Source organism: Camelus dromedarius, chromosome 15, assembly GCF_036321535.1.
Source record: "Camelus dromedarius isolate mCamDro1 chromosome 15, mCamDro1.pat, whole genome shotgun sequence".
Taxonomy (NCBI): domain Eukaryota; kingdom Metazoa; phylum Chordata; class Mammalia; order Artiodactyla; family Camelidae; genus Camelus; species Camelus dromedarius.
In genome coordinates, this window is record NC_087450.1 from 709,060 (window position 1) to 730,601 (window position 21,542).

The 21,542-nt window shown below is 43.4% G+C and overlaps 1 protein-coding gene across 8 annotated transcripts in view; it reads left to right on the forward strand.

Annotated features, from left to right (window-relative positions):
* The first annotated feature begins 3,202 nt into the window (after positions 1-3,202).
* Positions 3,203-21,542, forward strand: part of LOC135323016 (uncharacterized) — a 92,912-nt gene continuing 74,572 nt past the window's right edge. For 3 of the 8 annotated variants that reach the window (XR_010384080.1, XM_064494262.1, XM_064494264.1), the window contains exons 1-2: positions 3,758-4,040; positions 5,467-5,601. Coding sequence is in view for 5 of the 8 variants with exons in the window: in XM_064494262.1 (XP_064350332.1) it covers positions 4,005-4,040; positions 5,467-5,601 (171 nt within the window). In the remaining 3 variants the exon portion in view is untranslated. The other 5 variants (XR_010384081.1, XM_064494265.1, XR_010384082.1 and 2 more) reach the window with 4 other exon arrangements.

Genomic DNA, 21,542 nt, shown 5'->3' on the forward strand with positions numbered 1-21,542 from the left:
GGCCCAGGTTCTTCACGTTAATAAGGGCAAGTTAATCTTGAAAATATATTAACATATTAATTCTATTTTGCTTGATGATCCAGGAATGAGAAGGCCAATCACTGGAATTAGGAGCCCAAAGTGGCTAGATGATAGTCAGATCCTGTGGAATGCTTATGTTGTCCTCTGGTGGAAGTGTTTTCCTTCTTGGGAACCAAGATCTCCAATCCAGTAGAGCCTAAAGCTTCAGACACAGGAAGCATAAACTTTGAAATTGAGTCACTAGGAGTAATGGTAAATGGGGCCATTTGTACTCTCACCTCTTGGTTCCTGACAGGACAGCACCATATGTCAGCCATCAATACAGCACACATAGCACACACTTTCCCCAACCTGAAACTTGAGCTGAGCCATCAACAGCTCATCCAACCACTATATCAGATCAACTCCTTCTAGGTGATGGGACAGATGGTAATCCTAGTGGAATCTGTGCTCATGCACCCCTAGTTTCACTTTTGTCATAAATTAATCCCTCAAACACAGTGTTGTAGAGGATGTTGTGCCAATAAATAAGGCATTTTGTAAGCCCCAAATTCATGGTGCTGGTGGAGGCTTTGCTGGCAGAGAATTAAAATGCATTACCATTGTAGGTTTACATTCTAGCAAGGATGAACTGTTGCCATCTCTAGAGTGGAAGGGATCCAATAAAGTTAATCTGACAGCAAATGGCTGGCTGGTCTCCTTGAGGGATAATATATCACAGACTCAGGACCAGGCTCTACTGTTGACAAGCTGGGTACTCAGAAAGGAGCAGGGTCTAGATCTGCATTAGGGAGAGGGAGCCCAGTCTGCTGTGCCCACGGCTCTTCCCAGCCATGGTGTCATATCTGTTCATGCACCAATCGTCCAAACAGGGGACCGCTAAAGGTTAAGGATGGAGTATAGTTCACACTCACAGAGCAAACTAAGCTGTCCAGTTGATTGCTGAGAGTCCTCTATTCAGAGAGTGCTCTTTGGTGGGCACTAACACGAGACAATGGTCTGCATGCTATATATCTGCCCCCAGAGATCCATCCACTTGCCTCTTTCCCCAGATTTCCTTGTCTCTGTTCTTTTTTTTTTCTTGCTTTACCAAAGCCCCTGACAAAAAGTCATTTGCTACTTCCCAGTAGTCTATGCATATCCATAGCTCAGGCCACTTCTGCCTCCATATAATGTAATGTATGAATTGTTCTGTTTGGAGCTCTTCCAACTGGGAGGATGTCCCTTTAGGGATGCGTTCCTTTAGGGCAAGCTCTGAGTGCAGCTGTAGTGTGACAACTGTTCACTTATGGCTGCCATCAGTATGCCACCCTAACCCACATGTGAACCAGGCCAACATTTTTTTCTCTTTAATCAGCACAGCTATTTCTAGCTATCATCAGATCTGCTGGTTCACATGGCCTGAGATTCCAGGAAACTTGCACAACTGCCTGGGCCTCCTGAAGACCTTTTTATTTATCTGGGCATCATTTAAGTCCAATAAGTGTTTGGTACACTTTTCTCATAAGGCCCTTTGTAGAAGGGTAGGTAGAATGTTTATAATTATTCTTATGTCATTAAAGAGTCCTTTCTCACAGGCACTCACCCTCCATTTTAGCCAATGGTATCTGGGTCTGTTCAAATTAAATAAATCCAGAAATTGGGTGCAGGCCCTGGGTTTTGCATTGTGACAGCTGATGTTAGGAATCTGCTCACCATGTATTTACTGGGGAAAAATCTGTGTATAAATAGACCTTCACAGTTCAACCCCTGTTGTTCAAGGGTTCAGAGTATTGACAAAAGACCACTTGGAGGATGAGAGAATGGAAGTTGGATAAGCAAGGAAGTGAAAACAAGCTTTGAATTCTGGTTCAGCCACCGTGACTTTGAGCAAGTTACTTAATTTCTGTGCTTCACTTTATCTGTCTGTAATATGGGGGATAACAGAGACATTGTGCAACTTTTCACATGGGTTTTTCTCACTGAAAGTGGCCGGTTTCTCTTCATCAACCTTTGCTGCCTCATCCTTTAGGTCAAATTTAGCCTTTATTTCCTCTAGGAAGCTTTCTCCGTCTTCCCAGGGGTTGAGGTGGCCTCCAATGTCTTTCAGCCACATGTACCTCTCCTACAGTAGCTGTTGTCATACAGAATTGCAATTGTCAGATCACTTATCTATCTGCTCCACTAAGACCAAACACTTTACTGGGGCAGGGATTATGACTGTCCTAGCCCATTTAGCACATATTGGAAAAAGTTTATAAATTTCATTGAACTCTCTTGTAGATTGTAAGGGTTAAGTGAAGTAATGTGTGTACAGCTCCTCCCAACTTAAGTGTTCAGTAAATAGTAGGTTTAAAAAAGCTCCATTATTTTTCACATCTTTATCATAGGGCACAGTTCCTGGCATGTACACATTTGTATCTCAATAAACACTTGCTGAATGAAAAGTTCAGGACAGACATGATAAGGTCCTTAACTACGTCTGCCAACACTGATTTCAACTGCTGTCAATTTTCCTTTCAGTATCCTAAATGCTGTCCTCTGAAACTCCAGTGTGTATTAAGTTCTTATTTTTTTTAGAGGAAGCAATGGCAAAAATAAAATAAAAATCCAAGAAAATAATTGTAAGATGCCACTGTAGAATGGAGGAAAAGGAGAGGTAGCGGGAAACCAGAGGTGCTGTGAGGTAGTAGGGCTTGGTGTGTCTCTCTGTATTTTCTTTCTTCCTTTCTTCCTTCCTCCCTTCCTTCCTCTGTTTGTTTCTTTTTTTTTTTTAACTTTCACTTAATTTTATTTTGTTTCGGAGTTCTACTGAGTTGTCTTCAGACACCTTCCTTTCATATCTTAAAAATTGTATAATAAGGATGTTAGGAGAGAAATCAACAGCCTAGGGGGTCTCAATAAAATAAAGCACATAGTTCATATAATACGGAGTACTTTCTGTATTTAGAAGTTATCCCTCCGGGTGAATGGAGGAAAACTTACACTTGAGGGTCCCTTTGAATAAATGGAGTTCAAAACTTCTCAGTCCCTCTGTCTTTGTTCCTCTTTTCCTGGGTTCGGAGGCCACCTTTACCGCAGGGCGCACCTGCCACTCTCACCGCCGGCCAATCGGCGGCTCCAGCCCGCAGGCGGCTCCGCGGAAGGAAGAAGGGAGGGGCTCGCAGCAGCCAGTGGGCGGGGCGAGGCGGGGGTGCTGTGGGCGGGGCCAACGGGCGCGGGCGGCTGTGCGCGCTGCCGCCGCTACCGCGGCACCGGAGTGCGGCACGTGTCCGTGTTTACGTCCTAGTGGAGCCTAAGTCAGCAGCCGACTGGCGACATTGTGACAATACTGAGGCACAAAGTTTAGGAGACGCGACCCTCCGTCAAGCCAGCTCCTGGCTGCCGGGAAGAGGAGGAGGGGGGCGAGGAGATCTGCCATGGTACTAGCGGTGGAGACACACACACGGTTCCCGACCACCTGCCTGGCCCCACGGAACCGCGCCTCACCTCCGGAGCCCGGCAGGTGCAGCACCGCAGCCTCGCCCCAGGGGGTGGCTAGGGCAGGCGCCAGGCGCTGCGGCAGCTCGGGGCTTGTTAACAGATACCCCTCGCACGTGACCGTGTGAAATACATGCTCCTGGGGGCGTGTTCTCTTTCCCGCGAGCTGCGCCACAAAGGAGCGGGGCGGTAGGAAGGCAGAGAGGCGGGCGAGCAAGCAGGGAGGGACCCCTAGGGTTTTAGGATGGCCGAAGGCGCCTGGCGAGGGTGAGCGGTTGGGGGCGGGGGCTGCTGTTGGGCACGGCACAGCCAGCGGCTGAGTCCGTTGGCGGGCAGGGCTGGTGACCCTTTCCCCGGGGCCTGGCCCTGGAGCCACCATGTTTTTGGCGCTCAAGGAGAGACTCCAGTTGGACTGGATGGCCTGGCGGCTGCATGTGTTCTACAAGAGGAAGAAGCACAAGTTCATCTTCATCATCTCCTGGAATGAGATTGAGGGCAAGTTTGCCATAACCTGCTAAAACCGGATGGCCCAGAGGCAGAGGAGCGGCACCAGCGGTCAGGTGGGTGCGGGATGGGGCTCCAAGCCTGGCACACCCATGTCCAACAGGACCTGCAGGCTGTGCAGCCCAGCAGGCAGGGGTTGGCCTGGGGCCACTGCCTCAGTGACTCAGGGCAGAAGCCCTGGGCCCCAGAAGCTCCCGTCCTGGACGGAGGGTGGCTTTCCATGGAGCATGTGCAGCCTTCGAGGGGACCTGCTGCCCTGAAGTTTGTCTGGAAATGTGGTGGGAAGCCCTCTCTGGATCCCAGTGTGGGCCAAGTCCAGCCCGATCCTGAGCACAGCTGCAGGTAGAGATGTGCCTCTGTGGCAGCCCCCTTGGCGCCTATGGAGGCCCAGGTGTCCTCAGTGCGGATAGTGAGCGCCTGCAGAATGGTCACCTAGATTGAGGTGCTAGAAATGGTGAGGGAGGATGAGGCGGATCCGGCATACCTGGGACTCTCGGTCACGGAGCAGCGGACGCCCGCTGTGGAGCTGGAGTCTCCACCAAGGCGTGAAGCTGGTTCGGGCGCTTCTTCCAGGATCTGCGCTCAGTGCACCAGCAGCCAAGCCCTGTGAACTAGCAGCTGGAGCCGTGCTTGCTGATATTCCCGGAGGAGATCTTGGGCATGTGGACAGTGCTGTTTGGGGGCGTCCCGGAGGTGACTGAGCAGGAGATCGCCACTGTTACTGTTACTGGGAAAAGGGAAATAAGAATTACCTCGTTTCTTAATCATCCCTCAAAGAAAGAATTTTTAACGAGAGAAAGAAAGTGTGATATAAGTCAGGTTTTTATTAGTAAAATAAAAAGGTAGTAAAAAAATAGTACTTTCCCAAGAATTGGGAGCTGGCCAATCCAAGAGAGGAAAAATGGCGCTGCTCCTTTGTTTTTCTGTCTTATATCCTGTCTTGGGGGGGTGGTGTGTGTGTGTGTGTGGGCGTGTGTGTGTGGGCGTGTGTGTGTGTGTGTGTGTGTGTGGGCGTGTGTGTGGGCGTGTGGGCGTGTGTGTGTGTGTGTGTGTGTGTGTGATTGATTGATTGATGGCTCAGGTTCTTTGAGTTAACAAACTGATTGACAACTCAAGTTCCTTTTGCTCTGGTTGATTGACAGCTCAGGTTCCTTGTGCTCTGGCCTGCCCATCCCCTTTTGGGCAGGTTTTTACCCATGAAGCATGTAGAGAAACCAATGGGAGGGGGCTCAGACTGTAATGTTAATTACGTTACAATGAGCATTGATTCAAGTTACACCAGGTCCTTCTCTTATATGCAGCTGCAGCATTTTGATTTTAAGTGGCTTCTTTTGCTGGCCCTCATTTAGAGAAAGCAAAAATTTCTGGAGTCCCTTATCCTGAATGCATACATACTGTTATTTCCTGGATTGTTCCTTCCCCCTTCCTCTCCCCCTGCCCAGTGCTCATTTCTATCTAACTACCTAACATCGTCAACTTCAGGTCTACTTGGGCCACGACCTGGACACCTGTGGCTGGAAGATCCTCTCCCAAGAATTCTTCACGGAAACCCACGACTGGGAGTATTATGAACCCTTAGCGAGCTGCAGCAGAAGGACCAGGAAGCGCATCCAGGAGGTAAAGACCTAGTCTGGGCTCCAGTCATAGCTTTTGGTTACTCACTGCCGAAGGCTGGAGCAAAGGCCTAGGCTGTGCGCTTCTGGGACACTTGTTTTTCTAGACAAGGGAAAAGGAAAACCTGCTTGTGTATTTTCAATTTCTTGTCCACTAGATGGTGGATCACAGTCCCTTATCCTAACAACAGAGTTCTTTCTCACAGGTTTGCGTTTCTCTCACAAAGCCCACACTGAGCTTTACACGTGGAAAGTGCAAATTGGAAATCATCCAATAAGTTACTTTTTTCCCCCAGGCTTCCCCTTGTAAAGCAGAAAGCTGAAAGTACATTAGAGGAGAAGGTTAGGGAGAGATGAGAAGTGAGGAAATACAAGGTTTAGGGGAGCTAACCTGCACTTCCCAGGAAGCCATGGGTGGGCCCACCACACCTGTCACTCCTGCTTTGGCTCTGGTGACCTTGTTGTCACTGCACTACTCCCAGGAGCACAGAGGAGAAGGCCACGGAGCCTCCACCAGGGCAGCGGCGACTGCTCCTACCCGCCAGGTTGTCCTGGGAAACCACGGCCACTCCAACCTGTGCTCAGAGAGGTGAAAAGACACTAACCTCTGTCCCCGGTGTCCGTGAATCACGTGACCATAGTGGGTCATGTGACAGCCTGGGGGCTGAAGTCCACCCCTTAGACATTCTGGGAAAGCACGAAATTCAGAGGCAAATGTAGGTGAGGCCTGGATGCTCGCTTCGTGCTCGGGACAGCAGGGCCAAGACTGTCCTCTGACCCGCTCCTCAGGGCTTTAAATTTGGGGTCACTCCCCTCTGCTGTCCCTGCTCTGCTGCGGGTGTGCCTTTTTCCTCCCACAGACTTGAGAAACTGCACTTTCTGGGGCAGGGGACAGTTTGCATGAGTTCTGCCTTTGGCCCAGAATTTGGGACCAAGACCTTAACTGCCCCCACCCAGAACAACAGAAATGCAAATGATGGGGGTTGTGGGGTGGGGGAGGAGTTATTGTGCAGATCGGGCCAGGTAAAGTCCACGTCTCCACACCTCCCACCTCTGAGAAAGGGAGCTAGGGTTGGAGCTGCCTCAGGGAACTACAGTCAGGTTGGTAACTCAATCCCAAATGGGCGTTCAAGATTAAAACAAAAAGTTCTTTATATTCTAGTTGCAGTTTTCTGTAAGTTTCAGATTGTTTTAAACTAAATAAAAATAATTTGTGGTTGTAAAAGGGAAATTAATCATCATTCTTACATATGGGTCTAAAAAAAGAGCTTAAAATGTCACTAATATGATGTGTTTTGCAATGATAATGTAAGAAATTAAAATCCAGTCATCTAGAGATCACAAATTCATTTATTAAAAATGATCCTGGAATTACATAGCTAGAAGTTTTAAACTTTAAGAAGCCAAAAAGAAAACTCTACATGTTACCAATATTTGCATACCAAATTTGTTTTAAATTGCTATTTAAAACAAAAACTATGGTAGAAATGTCTATGGTCTATAACACTGGCATTTCATCTCTGGGGTAGATGGGCTTCTTAAGAAAAACATCTTTAAGGGCGTTATGGACTGAATGTTCACACGCTGAAATTCTATGCTGCCCCTCCACCCCACTTCCTTTTCCTCCCTATGAGATGCTCAGATGTACTAAGAGGTGAGGCCTTCGGAAGGTGATTAGGATTAGACGAGGTCGTGAAGATGGAGCCCTCCAGAATGGGATTAGTGTCCTTATAAGTGTCATCAGTCTGCACCGCTTTCCTTCCTCCCCTCTCTCTGAAGTGAGGCCAGACCCAGGCACTGAGTGAGCAAGACTGCGAGCTGAGATTCTGGAGCTGCTGCCACCACCGCCAGCATGAGAGCGAGGGAGCACCCGAGGGACACAGCCCCTGTGCGCTGGCCCAGCCGAGACCTGCGCCCAACCTGGGGCCAGCGGGAGCCACGGCCCCCCGTCTCCCCACTCCCCTCCCCGCCGGCAGCGGCAGCTGCACACGCCGGAGCCCGAGCCGGCGGCCGGGGGGCCGGGAGGCGGCTACCTCGGGCGGGGCTGGTCAGCGGCTCCGCAGTGAGAGGGGGCTGAGACGCGGCTGGAGCTTCTGTCTCATCCTGGGGCGTGGGGCAAGGGACTCCCAAGGTGGAGGGAGGGGGTCCCAGCCTCAGCGACACCTGTGGGAGCCGGAAGCCGTGGTGGCGCCTAGCGGAGCTGGCTGGATCCCCCACCTCAGTGCCATCTCCGCCACCCTTCTGCGTCTATAGCATCTCCACCCTGAGTATATGAGCCGGGACCCCAAGTTCGGCCACCACCCCCCAGCCAGGGGTGTGGGCGGGGACCCCAATATGAAGTAGTGGCCCGGGCAGCGGGATCAGCAGGACCGGCACCGCCATCCTTTCCTTCTCTCGCCCTCCCTTCTGCCCCCTTGGGGGTCTTCTCCCTCAACCAGTCACTGGACCCTGGCTCCTCGGCAGGACTCCGGGAGGACGTTTTAGGGCCCCACCCCCCACCCCAGCCCCGAGGGCGGCGGGTTTGGGGGGACCTGGAGGGCCGACTGCAGCCTTCGCCCAGAGGGAACTTTATTAAAATCAAAATACAGAGCACCCCAAATCTGACTGTCCAGGGACAAGTGGACCAGGACCGGCAGAATACCCAGCCTGAAGAGGGCCAGAAAGAGAAGAGGAGGGAAGTGGGGCCGCTGCCTCTTCTGCTCTGTCGCTGTTGAAAAGACCTGGGTGGCTGCCCCGCTTAGCAGCACCAGCCCCGCTTCTTCCTTAGTAAGGCGCGGGCCCTGCCGCAGCTGCCGCCTCCATCCCGAGGAGGAAGGGAACCAGCCCACCTACAGAGCTCTGGCTCTTCTGTAATGTGTGAGTGGCTCTGGGAAGGGGAGTTGAGGGATGGGGAGGGCGAGGGTGCCTGTGCATCCTGCGGTGTTTTGCCGATGTTTTCCTGGAGTGTTGGGAGCATATAAATGAGCGGGGTACCTGAGTCCTCACTGTGGGCAGAAGGTATCAGGCAGTCCCGTGTTTTGTAACATTTTAGTTCTCTCTGTGTGTGATACGCAAGCTTGCAGGTTTCTTTTTGTGGAGTTCTGTCTTTCTGCAGAGTGAATACTTGCATGTTTCTGGCCATTAATTGGTAAAAGGAAACTAAGGAAGCCAGAGCATATGTGCGCACAGAGGACATCTCTGTGTATGTAGCTTTTCCTGGTACATCGGGTGGGAAACAGCACTGTAGGTTTTGTTTCTGGGCAACTCTTATTTGAGTTCCCAAATGGAAGCCTCTGACTCTGTGAGGCCCTGAAAGTAAAATTTATTTTCTTTTCTGCATTCTTCCTTGAGAGTTTTCATTTCGGCACAGGCGCTTTTTATCTTCCCATTTCCTGGGTGCAATTCCTGCGTATCAGCAGGACGTGGTAACAGAGATCAGTTACTCAGGAAACTTGGGGTTCTTAGGAATCATAACTGATTTGGGGGAGAGCATTTAGTACTTTAACCAGTTTATTAAAAAGCTATTTCATTTTTCCTTAGCCAATTTTTTTTCCCCTGGGTAACATACGTCCTAATTGACAGCATTTTTTAATTGGTGGAATGACTTGTGACTTATTTCAGTTGTCTTCTCTATCAAATGAGGATGATTTTTTATCCCCCTTTGTTACTTTAAAGGAGAAGTCTATAGAATCTTTGATTTGTATTTTAAGTATCCTCTCAGAGTGCCAAATTAAGGTGCAGGAAGATAATGAATATTTTGTATATTTACGCAGACTTTAAGGGTTAGGCATAGGTGGAATTTTACATAACAACGCAGACAGTACCCTACTGAGGATCACAGGCCCCCGGACAGCTGTGTGGGCTTAGTCCTGAAGCCACTGCTGAGAGAGGCTCTGTGGAGTGAATGTAAGCCTGGGTCATCTGTGTTAAATTTTCCATTCAGGACCTTGATCAAACTTATTTAAAACTTTCTCAAACACTTTTTAGCCTGTACATTTTTCTTCTGAAGTGACAAATTCTACAAGTTTATTAGCCCTCATTTTTATTAGCAATTCATTTATTTATCCCAAACCTGTCTATTTAAAGTTCCAGGACAGATCCTGAGCGTGTGTTTTGAGAAATGCTAGAACGAGCTGGAGTTCATCTTTTCTTGGTTTTATAGATTTTCACTGTTCCTCTTTACCATCATCTTTCCTGACTCTTTTTGTCTGTTTTACAATCACTTTGCCCTCCTCTGGAACTTCTGCAGCTGTTTTATCCTTATTTATATGCCTTGTTCTTGTTATGCCTTTGTTATGAACCTTAAATTCTGTCTATTTTAAATAGACACTGACATTAAATTATTGTGTAATGGTTGTAATATTAGATGTGAGATCAAAGACAACTGTTGCTTTATCAGTTATTTTGTGACCATGAGGAAGTCATGCATCCCATGTTTCACAAAGATAGGAAGAGAAATCTAGTCCTGCATAGGCTGCTTTTGGGAGGGAGGAAGGGAGGACAAACCAACAAAATAGTTTGAGTGTAAATTCTACTCCATCAGAGTTGCTTACTAAATTTAAGACTTTTATTGCTTTTACTATAGATTGGCTAAAATTCATGTCAGTGTTTTATTGCATATTTATTTAGGAGCAAAGAAACAACAAAGTAATTGGGGATCCCTGCCTTTGAGAAGCTTTTACTTATGAATGGCAGAGACAATGATACACAGATTGCACAAAACTGTAGGGAAAGGGAAATGGACCAGTTTTTAATCTGTGACCACTATATGCCAGAAAGTGACTGGTACATTATAGATGTAAGTGTGTTTGTACATTTTTCATTGGGGAAATGTTGATATTGGACTACACAGAACATATTGGAGTGTCTGAGCCAGTGGAAGAAAAGAGCAGGTGGAGATGAAGTGTTAAGACTTTTGGAACTGGAGGATGTGGGGAACAAAGGTAATTAGGAAGTTGGTTGATGGGAAATCACAGGGAAGTTGTTGAGTAGCTTATGGTCTGTTTGTTCTTGTGTGGGTATGTGTTTACAGCTCAAAGAATCAGTTGAGAACAATATTCCTGAGATGGTAGTTTTAAACCATAGAGGAGAAATTGTATTTTAAACCAAGGCATTATACCTGGATTAGGATTTTGTTTTTATAGGGAGCCAACATTTTTATACCATGGTCACTGAAAAGCGATACAGATGGAGGAGTGAAAAAGGTGCTCCCAATATATTAGCATGGTGCTAGTGGTTTCTGATACAAAGTAATTCAGAAATGGGGCAGTGGACTTTGTTTTGGACATTAAATTTTCGAGTTGAAGTTGGATACCGATGAAATCTCAAGACAGTAAAATTATGAGCAATATGCTGAAAATGTAGAATTGGGAGTCATTATCAAAGTATTAAAGTTTCTCAAGAGTGCTGATGGAGAGCAAAGAGCTGACAAATGGGTATTTTTACTTGGGAGAGGAGAATCTGTTGAAGTTAGCAAAGGTACAGTAAGAACAGAGATGGATGAGACTCTCCTTAAAATAGATGTTTTTAAAGTGAGTAAAACTTGAAGTGGAAAAGGGAGGAACAGCCAGTCTCAGGACACATGCTTATTTTTGAAACTACTGGCAAGCTTTTTGTAGGGTATGTCTCTTGAGGTTAAGTTCAGAAGAATATGTAGGATTTCACTGTTAAGGAACTTATACATAAAGGACAGATCTGTTTTACCAAATTCATGTTTTTAAAATGTGCCTTTCATTATCATACTGAGTTTTGTCCCCAACATGATGAAGCGGGGCTAAAATAGCTGGCAAAGAAGGCTGCTTCTCCTGCTGGTAGGTGGTGTGTGTCTTTGTGTCCCACACAGTGGACGGGACAGCCCTTTGCTGGCACAGCATTGCTGAAAATGCCTTTAAAAAATCTTTTTATTAAAAAACTAACAAATAAAACCAACTTGACACTTAAAAAACCCTGACATTTTTGAAGCATAAGATGCTGGAAGACTGATTTTTTAAAAATTTAAAACAATTTAAAAATTTTCATTGTGAAGTGTGGAATTTACTGTTGATGCCAACAAGGATTGAGGATTGTGATGTAGGGACTCTATATAGCCACACTCTTGTGTTCCTTAGTTTGAATTCACCAATTCCTTTGTAGCTTCTTTAGCCTCTTCTTAGGAGTGACTGTTCCAATGGGAAAACATCCAGGGTAGATCAATTTAGATGGGGAGTTAGATCTAAGGTGGTTCTGGAGCAGATGCCATATGGGCAAATTCCTTCCTCATCCGCTATCTTCCACAACATTTTTATGCAAGTGAAATCATGGTTTGATGAACTTTAAAGGGCAGTCTTTTTGGGTTAACATAATTTACTAGTAAAGGCAGTGGGAAGGGTGGGACTCTGATAGTTGGAAATGGTAACGTCATGTGCTTTGCCCAGGCAACTTTGGGATTGATATGAGATGATTAAAAAGACTTAAGAGTGTGCATTTGTGTTTGTGTGTTTGACACCAGATGAGCTAGCAGCCCATGCCTAGGCTAGCAGCAGCCCAATGCTTGTACATTGGAGATGGTACTTGGAGAAGTCTTGTGCTGCCTCTGACATCTCGTTGTGTAGAGGAGGGGTTGGCAAACTGTTTTTTTTTTGTTTTTGTTTTTGTTTTTTGTTTCTTTTTGGTGAAGGACCAGTTAGTAAATATTTTAGATTTTGTGGACCACATGGTCCTGTCACAATGATTCATTTCTGCTCTTGTAGTGCAAATGCAGCCACAGACATTCTGTAGGTGAATGAAGGTGACTGTGTTCTAATAAAACCTTATGCATAAAAACTGGAGGTAGTATGGGTTTGGCTCATAGTTTATGGACCCCTGATGTAGACAACTGCCAAGTCTACCTGCATGCAGTCTGAGCATCCCTCTACTGCAAAGCTGAGATTGGCTATTTCAGGCGGCCTGTTTTCTAAGTGAGATGTGTTCCTAGGGGGCTGTCTTAAAATGATTCTGCACAGAGTCTACTGTTCAAGTTAATTTTGCCTCCATAGTAATGAAAACCATGGACTGAGGAGCAGGGGCAATGCCATCTATGAAGGGATGCAGCCAAAATGTAGGGACACTTGCATTTCTTGTTCAAAGATACCATAATATAAAAGGTACCACATAGTGATATAATGGCTGTGCATCATGGCCAGAAGAGTTTTTGGAGTATCTGAATAAAATTCTGGGTATAATTTTGAAAGATTCTGAAAATAAGTTGTAAAGCACTTACTTTAGATGTGAAATTAGAAGTGCTTATGGTCTGTTTGAACCAGATGGAAGTATTCGTCAAACTGTAAGAACACTGAGGTTTGATACTTATGCGTCATAGAGCCTTGACCTCCTGCAGCGCCCGGCGCGGCGTGCGGAGTCCCGAGTCCCGCTCCGCCGTCCGGTCCTGCTACCAGCGGCTGCTGTTTCCTAGGCGACCCCGCACTGCGTGTGCGCGTGCGCGTTAGAGCGCTGCCGCAGCCTGGGGTGAAGGCAGCGCGGGGCCAATTATTTCCTAAGTGACTCTATCTCACAAGTGTTGTTTAGAAAGGATAATTCACTTTGGTCAATTTTACATCATAGCTAGCACCACAGCACTTGTTTCATATGTCAACGAATAGCTGCATTAGATATGGTATATTTTTGCCTGGTTTCATAAATCTTACTTATCTTTGGGTTCCCCAGTTTCTGTCAGGAGAAAGGATTACTCTTCCAATAGTGACACTTTTTAGTTAGGGTTAAGCCTGCTTTTACTTTAGATACTATTTCTACACATATAATAGATACTTCAATTCCTCTTCCTTTAAGAAAGGTACCAGTTTTATATAAACTGACATTTTTAGTATACCTTTTATAAAGAAGATCACTGTAAAGTTACTTTCCTATTCATTAGGAGGTGATTCTTTCCTTGCTCTTTTTGAAAATGTCTTTTTTTTTTTTTGCCTTTTTAGGTAATTTGTCATTCTCAGGCTTAAGGATGGGTGGCAATTTAAAAGACACAAGGTGTTCCTCTCATATCTGCAAATATCCCAAATAGAAATGTTCCATATTGTTGACACTTTAAGTGGACCAAGGAAAAGAGTGGAGCTTGGTTTATTTTTTTCTTTTTAGTGTAGTTGAATTTTCATTACAAACAGATGAGTAAAGTTGTTTTCAAATAATGAACTCTTGCTTCTAAACCTTTCTCCTTTGAGACTTTTTCCCACTAAGTAGAAACCCAGCCCGTCTTATGCCTTCATGTAGTTGTAGGTTTTCCCTGCTTTCTCCTGACCCCTCCTGGGCACTTTCTCATGCTCCCTTTCACATGTGTTTAGAGTGTATTTCCTAAATCAACATGACATTTCCTGAACACTATGGGATATATATTTTCTAATAATTATACTTTTACCCACAAATATATTTAAAATGTCCTCCTACTCTACCTTCAGAATTTATGAATTATTTGAGGGAACATCTGTCCTTGATCTGGATCCTGAGAGAAAAACCAATGTATAACAGTTTTTCTAAAATATTCCCTTAAAAAGTTTTGAGTAACAATTGATTTCTCTAAAATTGTAAGTTGATATAAGTAAATACAAGATCCTATGTTTGTGTTGTGCTATCCTGCAATGCAGGCTTTTGAAAAATAATACAAATGCACAAGAGTCCTTACTGCTTGAGTATCTTATATTTTGCTTTTCCCCCATCACCTAAAGGACAGCTGGCAGATCAGTCAGATAGCATAAAGTGTCTGTTGCTTTGCTGTGTAGCTTCTGTCACCTTTTTTTCCAGCTGAAGTTTGGCTACTGGAGACCTGGGTGCTTCAGGCAGGAGGCAGCACGTGCTGAGCTTGTGTCTGTGGGAGCCTGAGTCATGCTGGATGCTCCTTTCTGCATGACAGCTATGAACTTAGGGAATATTAATGATGCAGAATATTTTTCTGTCACTTAGGCTTTCCTCTGAGCAGATCACCCTAGGAAAATATGTTGAATGCATCAATATTTTGGGCCAAATGTAAAGTATCAAGACACATTGCTGGTTTGTTTTTGGAAGAATGTATGTATCTTATGAGACTTTTAAAATGTCATGCTAAAATGTCAGTTAAGGGTCTAGTAATAGACCTTTGCATGACATCCTCTATGTCTGAGAAGGACTTGCCTCACTAGTAGTAGTGGGTAATTTGCAACAATCTCGTGGTTGGAAGCACTATGCATACCTGGAGCCAGCACCGTGTTGCTAGTTCTCTTCTCATTTCCCTCATAACTTATATTCACACTGTGGAGGCAGAAGATTCATTAGTAAGGCACTGTCATTTTTAGCTATGTTGCCTGGAATGAGTTACTTATCCTTTTTTACTATGGGCCTCATGACATGTGGATGGAAAAACCATGTCCTTCCCAGGGCTGTTAGGACTAAATGAGATAACATAAAGCACCTGCAGAGCTCTCCCAGCGCCTCGCATAGGACAGCGTGGCCCCACACTATTAATGTGAGTTAAAGGTCTTTTACAGTGTGACGCAGACAGAAGGCTAAAGTCAGGCTTTATGTTGCCCAACACTTAAACTCAGCCCTGGAGTTTGACAAATAAAACTGAAGTAATTCTACAGTGTTTTCAAAAGCATCTGTACTAGTGTGTGATTCATTAACATATTATTTAAAAATCTTAAAAAGTAGAGAAATGACAGAACTACTGTGCTTATTATTTACAGAAAAGAAAGACTGATTTGAACATAACTAGAGTTTCCATTCATCTCCAAAGACCTCAGTATGCTTAGATCAGAAAGGATGCTTTTTGATGAATTCATTGATTAGCTCTGAAAGTGACTTTGGCTTAAATTGTCCATTTGGAAATACCAGGATGTAATTGGGTTATCAAGTTTTTTTAACATCCTTTGGTTTAATGCTTGGAAATGAAAAGCTTAAAAAAAATGAAGAAGTTTAATAAGATTAATTTGTATCATTACATTGCAAACTATGATTGATGGAATTTTATTCAGGTGATTTTTTGTTGTAACTGAATTTTGATTTTCTCCTTTTCCTAAAATGATGTGAAGGTGGGGTGGACATTCCCTTTTCATGCTTAATATTTATTACATACAGGATCCGTTTTCAGAAATAATTTTCCTTTCCTTCATTAGGTTTGGCATAATCAGTGTTCAGCTGACCAATTCAAGAAATAAATGCTTCTTGATTTTTTTTTTTTTGTATTTGGGAAGTATTTCTATTTTGAGAGCAATATGAATTTGCTTTCATAGTCTGTTTATTTAATAGAATTCTATGTTTAAGATAAATGTGTGAAAAAAATCCAAAGGCAGAAAGAAATGTTTGAGATATATTTCTTAGTACTTTTTATCTTGCCAAGTCTTGTCTTCATTCTCTGACTGCTTTTTTTTTTTTAACATTTTTCATTTTTTATTGATTTATAATCATTTTACAATGTTGTGTCAAATTCCAGTGTAGGGCACACTTTTTCAGTTATACATGAACATATATACGTTCATTGTCACACTTTGTGAGCTACCATAAGATCTTGTATATATTTCCCTGTGCTATACAGTATAATCTTGTTTATCTATTCTACAATTTTGAAATCCCATCTATCCCTTCCCACCCCCCACCCCTTTGGCAACCACAATTTTGTATTCTATGTCTATGAGTATATTTCTGTTCTGTATTTATGCTTTGTTTGTTTGTTTTTTTTTAAGATTCCACATATGAGAGATCTCATATGGTATTTTTCTTTCTCTTTCTGGCTTACTCTCTGACTGCTTTTAAGGCACATTTGCTTTAGATTTTGGTGTAAATGCAGAAATTAAATTAGCTTATGTATTAGTGCATCTCTAAGTAGTTAATTTAATGAATATTCTAGTTTTTTAAGCAAATTCAATATTTTAAATATTTTTGTTTGTTGGCAACGATTGCAATCATGCTTCTGGAGTTAAAAATCTTTCCATTTTAGAGATTTTCAGAACTTTGCAGTCATGGATGTGTTACTGGACTAATGGGAGAAGAGCAGAGTCTATCTAGTGGGTTTAATGTCCTCCTGTGTACTTACTATGTGTGTAACACCAGAAGGCTACATAAATAAATATGTGGGATGTCAGTTTTAATTTGTTTGATTGGTGGTCTCTTTAGTGACTACTGTGTGAATTTGATAATGTGCCGTTTGGACTGATGCTGCAACATTCAGAGAACATTTTTCTACTTGTCTACAGGTAGACTTCTTTTCATTAGAGAAATATTACAAATTTAACTTACTAGATGAGAAATTTAGAGCAGGAAACAAAAATTTTCAGAGTGTTTGTGAAGGCCATTTAGTGGGAGAGAGGAGGTGCAGAGGTGGGGAGAGACACGCAGGGCATAGGAGGGAGGGAAGAGGCAGACACTGGGAGCAGGGCTTGGGAAGGTCTGAGGTCAGCCTTAGTCTGAGGTCACAGCCATCGTTTCTTCTTCAGGCTGTGGCCCTAGGGCATTACCACTTGTTATCTACCGCTCTTTGAAATGTTGATTAGATGCTTGACTCTAGTTCCTGCTTTTCAGCATCTGGATTTTTTAAACCACTGAAGTTGTGCTGGGCATGGGGTAGTCAGTGTACTCAGGTGGGGAGATTCCACAGCAGCCGCTATAGGAGAGGGGCAGACCAATGGTTTTTGACTACATTGGAGTTTCTATTTTGTTTTGTTTTGCTGTTTTCTTTCCTCATTGGCCACTTTTCCCTAGCTTTGCCTAAGAAGTATACTTGTAGTTCTGTGTATGTGATGTAGTAATTGAGAGGCAAGCCTTGGAGTTGACAGACCCAGCTTCCTCCAGCTGCGCTGCTTTGTGACCTTGGGCAGGTTATTTATTCTTTGTCTGAACCTGTAAACCTGGGATCATAATAATACTACCTACTTCTGTCACAGGGCCGCTAAGAGGATTGAGATAATGGATCACAGTGTCTTCTCAGAGTTAGTGCCCAGTAAATGTTAGTTGTTGTAATAACGATGAATAGGACAATAGTCTTCTTATTTCTGTGTGTGTGCTTGCTGGGTTTATTGTTGTTGTTGTTTGTTGGTTTTTTTGTTTTTTGAATGCTGAATACATTTGTGGCCTTAGTTTCTGAATAGGTGAACTGTTTTGAAAACTGCCTTTATTCAGCAGCAGACATTTACTGAGCACCTACTGTGACAGGCATTGATCTAACTGAACAGGACATAAAGCCCCTGCCCTCTGGAAACTTACATTCTGCTTGGGAGAGACAAAATACATAAAGCAAAGTAGATGACCCATCACCCATCTTATGAATTTTGGTGTTTGACTCCGTATGTCTAAGCTTCCACTACCAACCATTAGTCTTCACCTTCACCTCTTTTTTGTTCATTCCTGTAGTTATGCCTGAGAGTGTTTGTGGCAGGAGCGCCCTAAAAGCACAGAGCTAGTCTCATCTCCAGCTACTGCTCCATCTGAATTTTAAGGCACGTATCACTCCTCATCATTTCCCTGAGTTGCTGCTTGCATTGGCTATCACAAAGCTTACATTTCAGTCCCCACACTTCTGTTTCTTGTTGTTTTCAGATGTGTTTCTCCTCCTCAGTTTCTTACAATTTGCTCATGCATTTCCTTTCCTAAGAGAGGATACTAGAAACCCTTTTTAAGAAGTATTCCCTGACTAATCTAACTGTATGCTTGTTGCCAAAACATTGCCCCCCCCCCTCCCTGACAAGCCAAAGAATTCAGAGACTGGGTCTTGGAGCTTAGAAGAAAAGAGGCAGCTTTATAGCTTTGTCAGGCAAAGGGGATTCACAGCAGGCTAGTGCCTTCCAAACTGTGTACCCACCTTGGGGATGGAGTGGGTGGGGGTGGTTCTAGAGCCATAGTTCAAACAATAAAGCATTGATAACCATCAACACAATCATTTTCTCATCAGAAAACTCAGAATGGTGTTATGATGCCTTCAGGTGATCCGTTCTATGGAGGGTAGTGGTTAGATCGCTTTATCTCAAGGTGTGGTCTTCTTGGTAATTCAGGGTATTTTATTAGGTGACAGTTCTGTGACCAGACCTTCTTCTTGGAGCAGGACTCAGATACCCAGCATGATGATGACTTTCAATGGCTGGAATAAAGTAGAAACAGTAAGATCAATAGCTTCAGTTTCAACAGTGGGCCTGTAACCATGAGTAGCAACCGGTCAGTCATGTCAGTTGACCGTTTTAAGGGTGAGCATAAGAATAAGCAATCTGTTAGCCTAAGTGTGGCCATTTTATTAATCCTCCTTCATACTTTCCTTCTGCTCATTTGTATTTCTCACCCTCTGTGTGTTGTTAACTGAGATACTTAACTTATTCTGTGTCTTTAAAAAAACATTTTGTGTGTGTGTGTGTCTCTTCAATTGAATTGTAAGCCTTCTTAGGTCAGGGGCTACCTTTCTATTCTGAGCCTTTGCTTCCTTATTTGAAAAAGGTAATGTTAGAGCAGGCAGACAGCTAGATATAAGCAGAGAAAGGGGAACACAGACCAAATGGCAGCAATTGGGCAGAAAGCAGGGGCACAGGCCAAATGCAGGAAACCACATATCATGTAAGCACCAGGGGTCCATGGGCAGAGAAAGAAAAGCAGGAATCTTTGAGCTCATAAGTGGTCACACATTTAGGGGTGATCAGTGGCCTGGAGACCAATAAAGAAAGGTGAGAAAAGGCAGGAATTTCCAGTGTCTGAATGAAACTTTTTCTCATTATGCCCTCATTTCATTAATATTAGCCTTGTAGATTAGAAGTATCCATCATGAACTGATGCCATGACACTTCTGATCCAGACTAAATAATGACAAAAATCCCTTTTCTCCTTGGGAATGTGGATTTGGGATGATAATCAGCGAATCTGACCCCAAACCCTTCCTTCCCCAATGAATAATCCACCCATTCACTTTTACACCCTATGTAACTAACTTGCCAGAGAAACACAGGGCAGCTGCTCATCTGAGCCTGCTAGCTCTCCTCTTGAGAGTGTACAATCCATCCCTTAATAAATTCTCACTTTACCTTTTTTAACCACTACATCTTATCTCAAAATTCTTTCTGGGATGGTACAAGAACCTGGTACACTGTCTACATCCACTGACGATATTAATACCTACCTCACAGGGATGTTGTGAGACTTCAGAGAGGTAATGTGTGGAAAAGGTCTTGAGCCAAATCCTTAATAAATGTAGTTTTTTTTTTTCTTTGAATCACTCTAGTTCCTAAAGTTGGTACTGGGCATACATACAGTCAGTGCTAAAAAAGTACTTGTTAGTTTATCCTGAATTGAGGTTGGGAGTCTTTTAATTTAAATTCCTCTTGTATGGATAATTTTATTTTTTATTTTCAGATAAGATTCAAAATATTACTTTTCAAGTGTCACATGAAAAAGGCTGAGGCATTAATAAGAGACAACAGAACGGTGACTAGAGCAGGGACTGAAGCCCCGTTGTGTGGGTTCGGTATGGGCTGCCACACTTGGTTACGTGACTCTTGGCAAGTTGTTTAATTTTCTTGGCCTTAGTTTCTTTATTTGTTGAGCTGGGGAAATAACAACTATTTCATGGACACTATGTTGTTAGGTGAAGTGAGATAACCACCGAGCAGCGTAGCACGCTGCCCGCATGCAGCAGTGGCCGCAGGGGGGAATTTGGCAACATCTGCAGATGTTTCTGATGGTCACAAGTAGGGGAGAGTTGTGTGTGAGGGTGCTGCTGGTGTCTAGTTGGTAGGGGCCAGGTGTAAACCTTGTACAGGACAGCACCCCATGATGAAGGATGATCTGGTCCAAAAGGTCAAAGATACCAAGTTTGGGAAAACTTGCTTCATCATTAAATTCTCTGTTTCTCATTTGATTACTTCCTTTGTAGTATAAGGTACTTTACCAGTTAGATTTTGTGTAAATACTGATTATTGATAAAGATAAAGCATAGACATGGATAAGCCTCTAACCCATATTTTAAAACATAGACATAAAGGAAAATTAACAGATTTCATGATTTTTTTTAAAGATGATAAGGCAATTACTCAAAAAGTAAAAGTATTTATACTTATTATTCAGAAACTAGGAAAGGTTTCCAGGTGATTTTACTAATTTTTATACAATTTTAAAAAAATTATTCACCCCATCTGCCTGAATTTAATTTTTTTAAATGGCAAACTATTCACGTGAAAGTATAGCAAGAGTTAGGGGGCTTACAGAATGTGAGTACCATGATATGTAAATATGTGTAAAGTCAAGAACACACTAATGGAAAAAGCAAGTATCAGTGTTAATAGAATGATCATTGGGAGAAACCTTGCATCATATCTGATTTCCCTTTCTTCCTTCAAGTTTTATTACTCACTGAGGAATTAATTTTTTTCCTACTGTTTAAAATTGAACCCTGTCCATTTAAGGAGATTCTAATTTGATACCCTTGCTATTTTCCTCTATTTTCCTACCTGAATTGATACTTTTCTTAAGGGAGAGCCTTTTCTAGTCCAGATTTAACCTAGCATTCAAACCTCCCTTTATTTCAGGGAGAGATTTAAGTGCTAATGCTCTAAGGCTGGAATTGGAAGGAACTAAATTTTCCCTTATATATATATTATTAGCTGTGTACCATCTTTGGGAGAATTGGAAAAGTAGGCAATTGCATCATTTTCTGTGTTGTAATTCAAATGACTGTCTGCTTCCATCTAAAAACTGACTGTACCTCCATTTGTATGTAACATGTATATATTTAATGCAGTTTGTGTGTGTATATGTGTGTGTGCATGTATATAGTTTCATGTATGTGTCTGCACCTGGCTATTTCCTCTGTCTGGAGTACTGTTCTCCTTTCTTCTGTGAAACATTTATCCCTTAAGACTCTATTTAAATACCATCTTCTTTAGAAAGTCTTTCCTGGTTAATGTGAGTAGAGTTAGTTGTTTTTCCTCCTGATTATGCACAGTATCTATGTGGCTTTCATAGCACTTAACATAGGTATTTGTATTTTTCTCTTCTACTAGC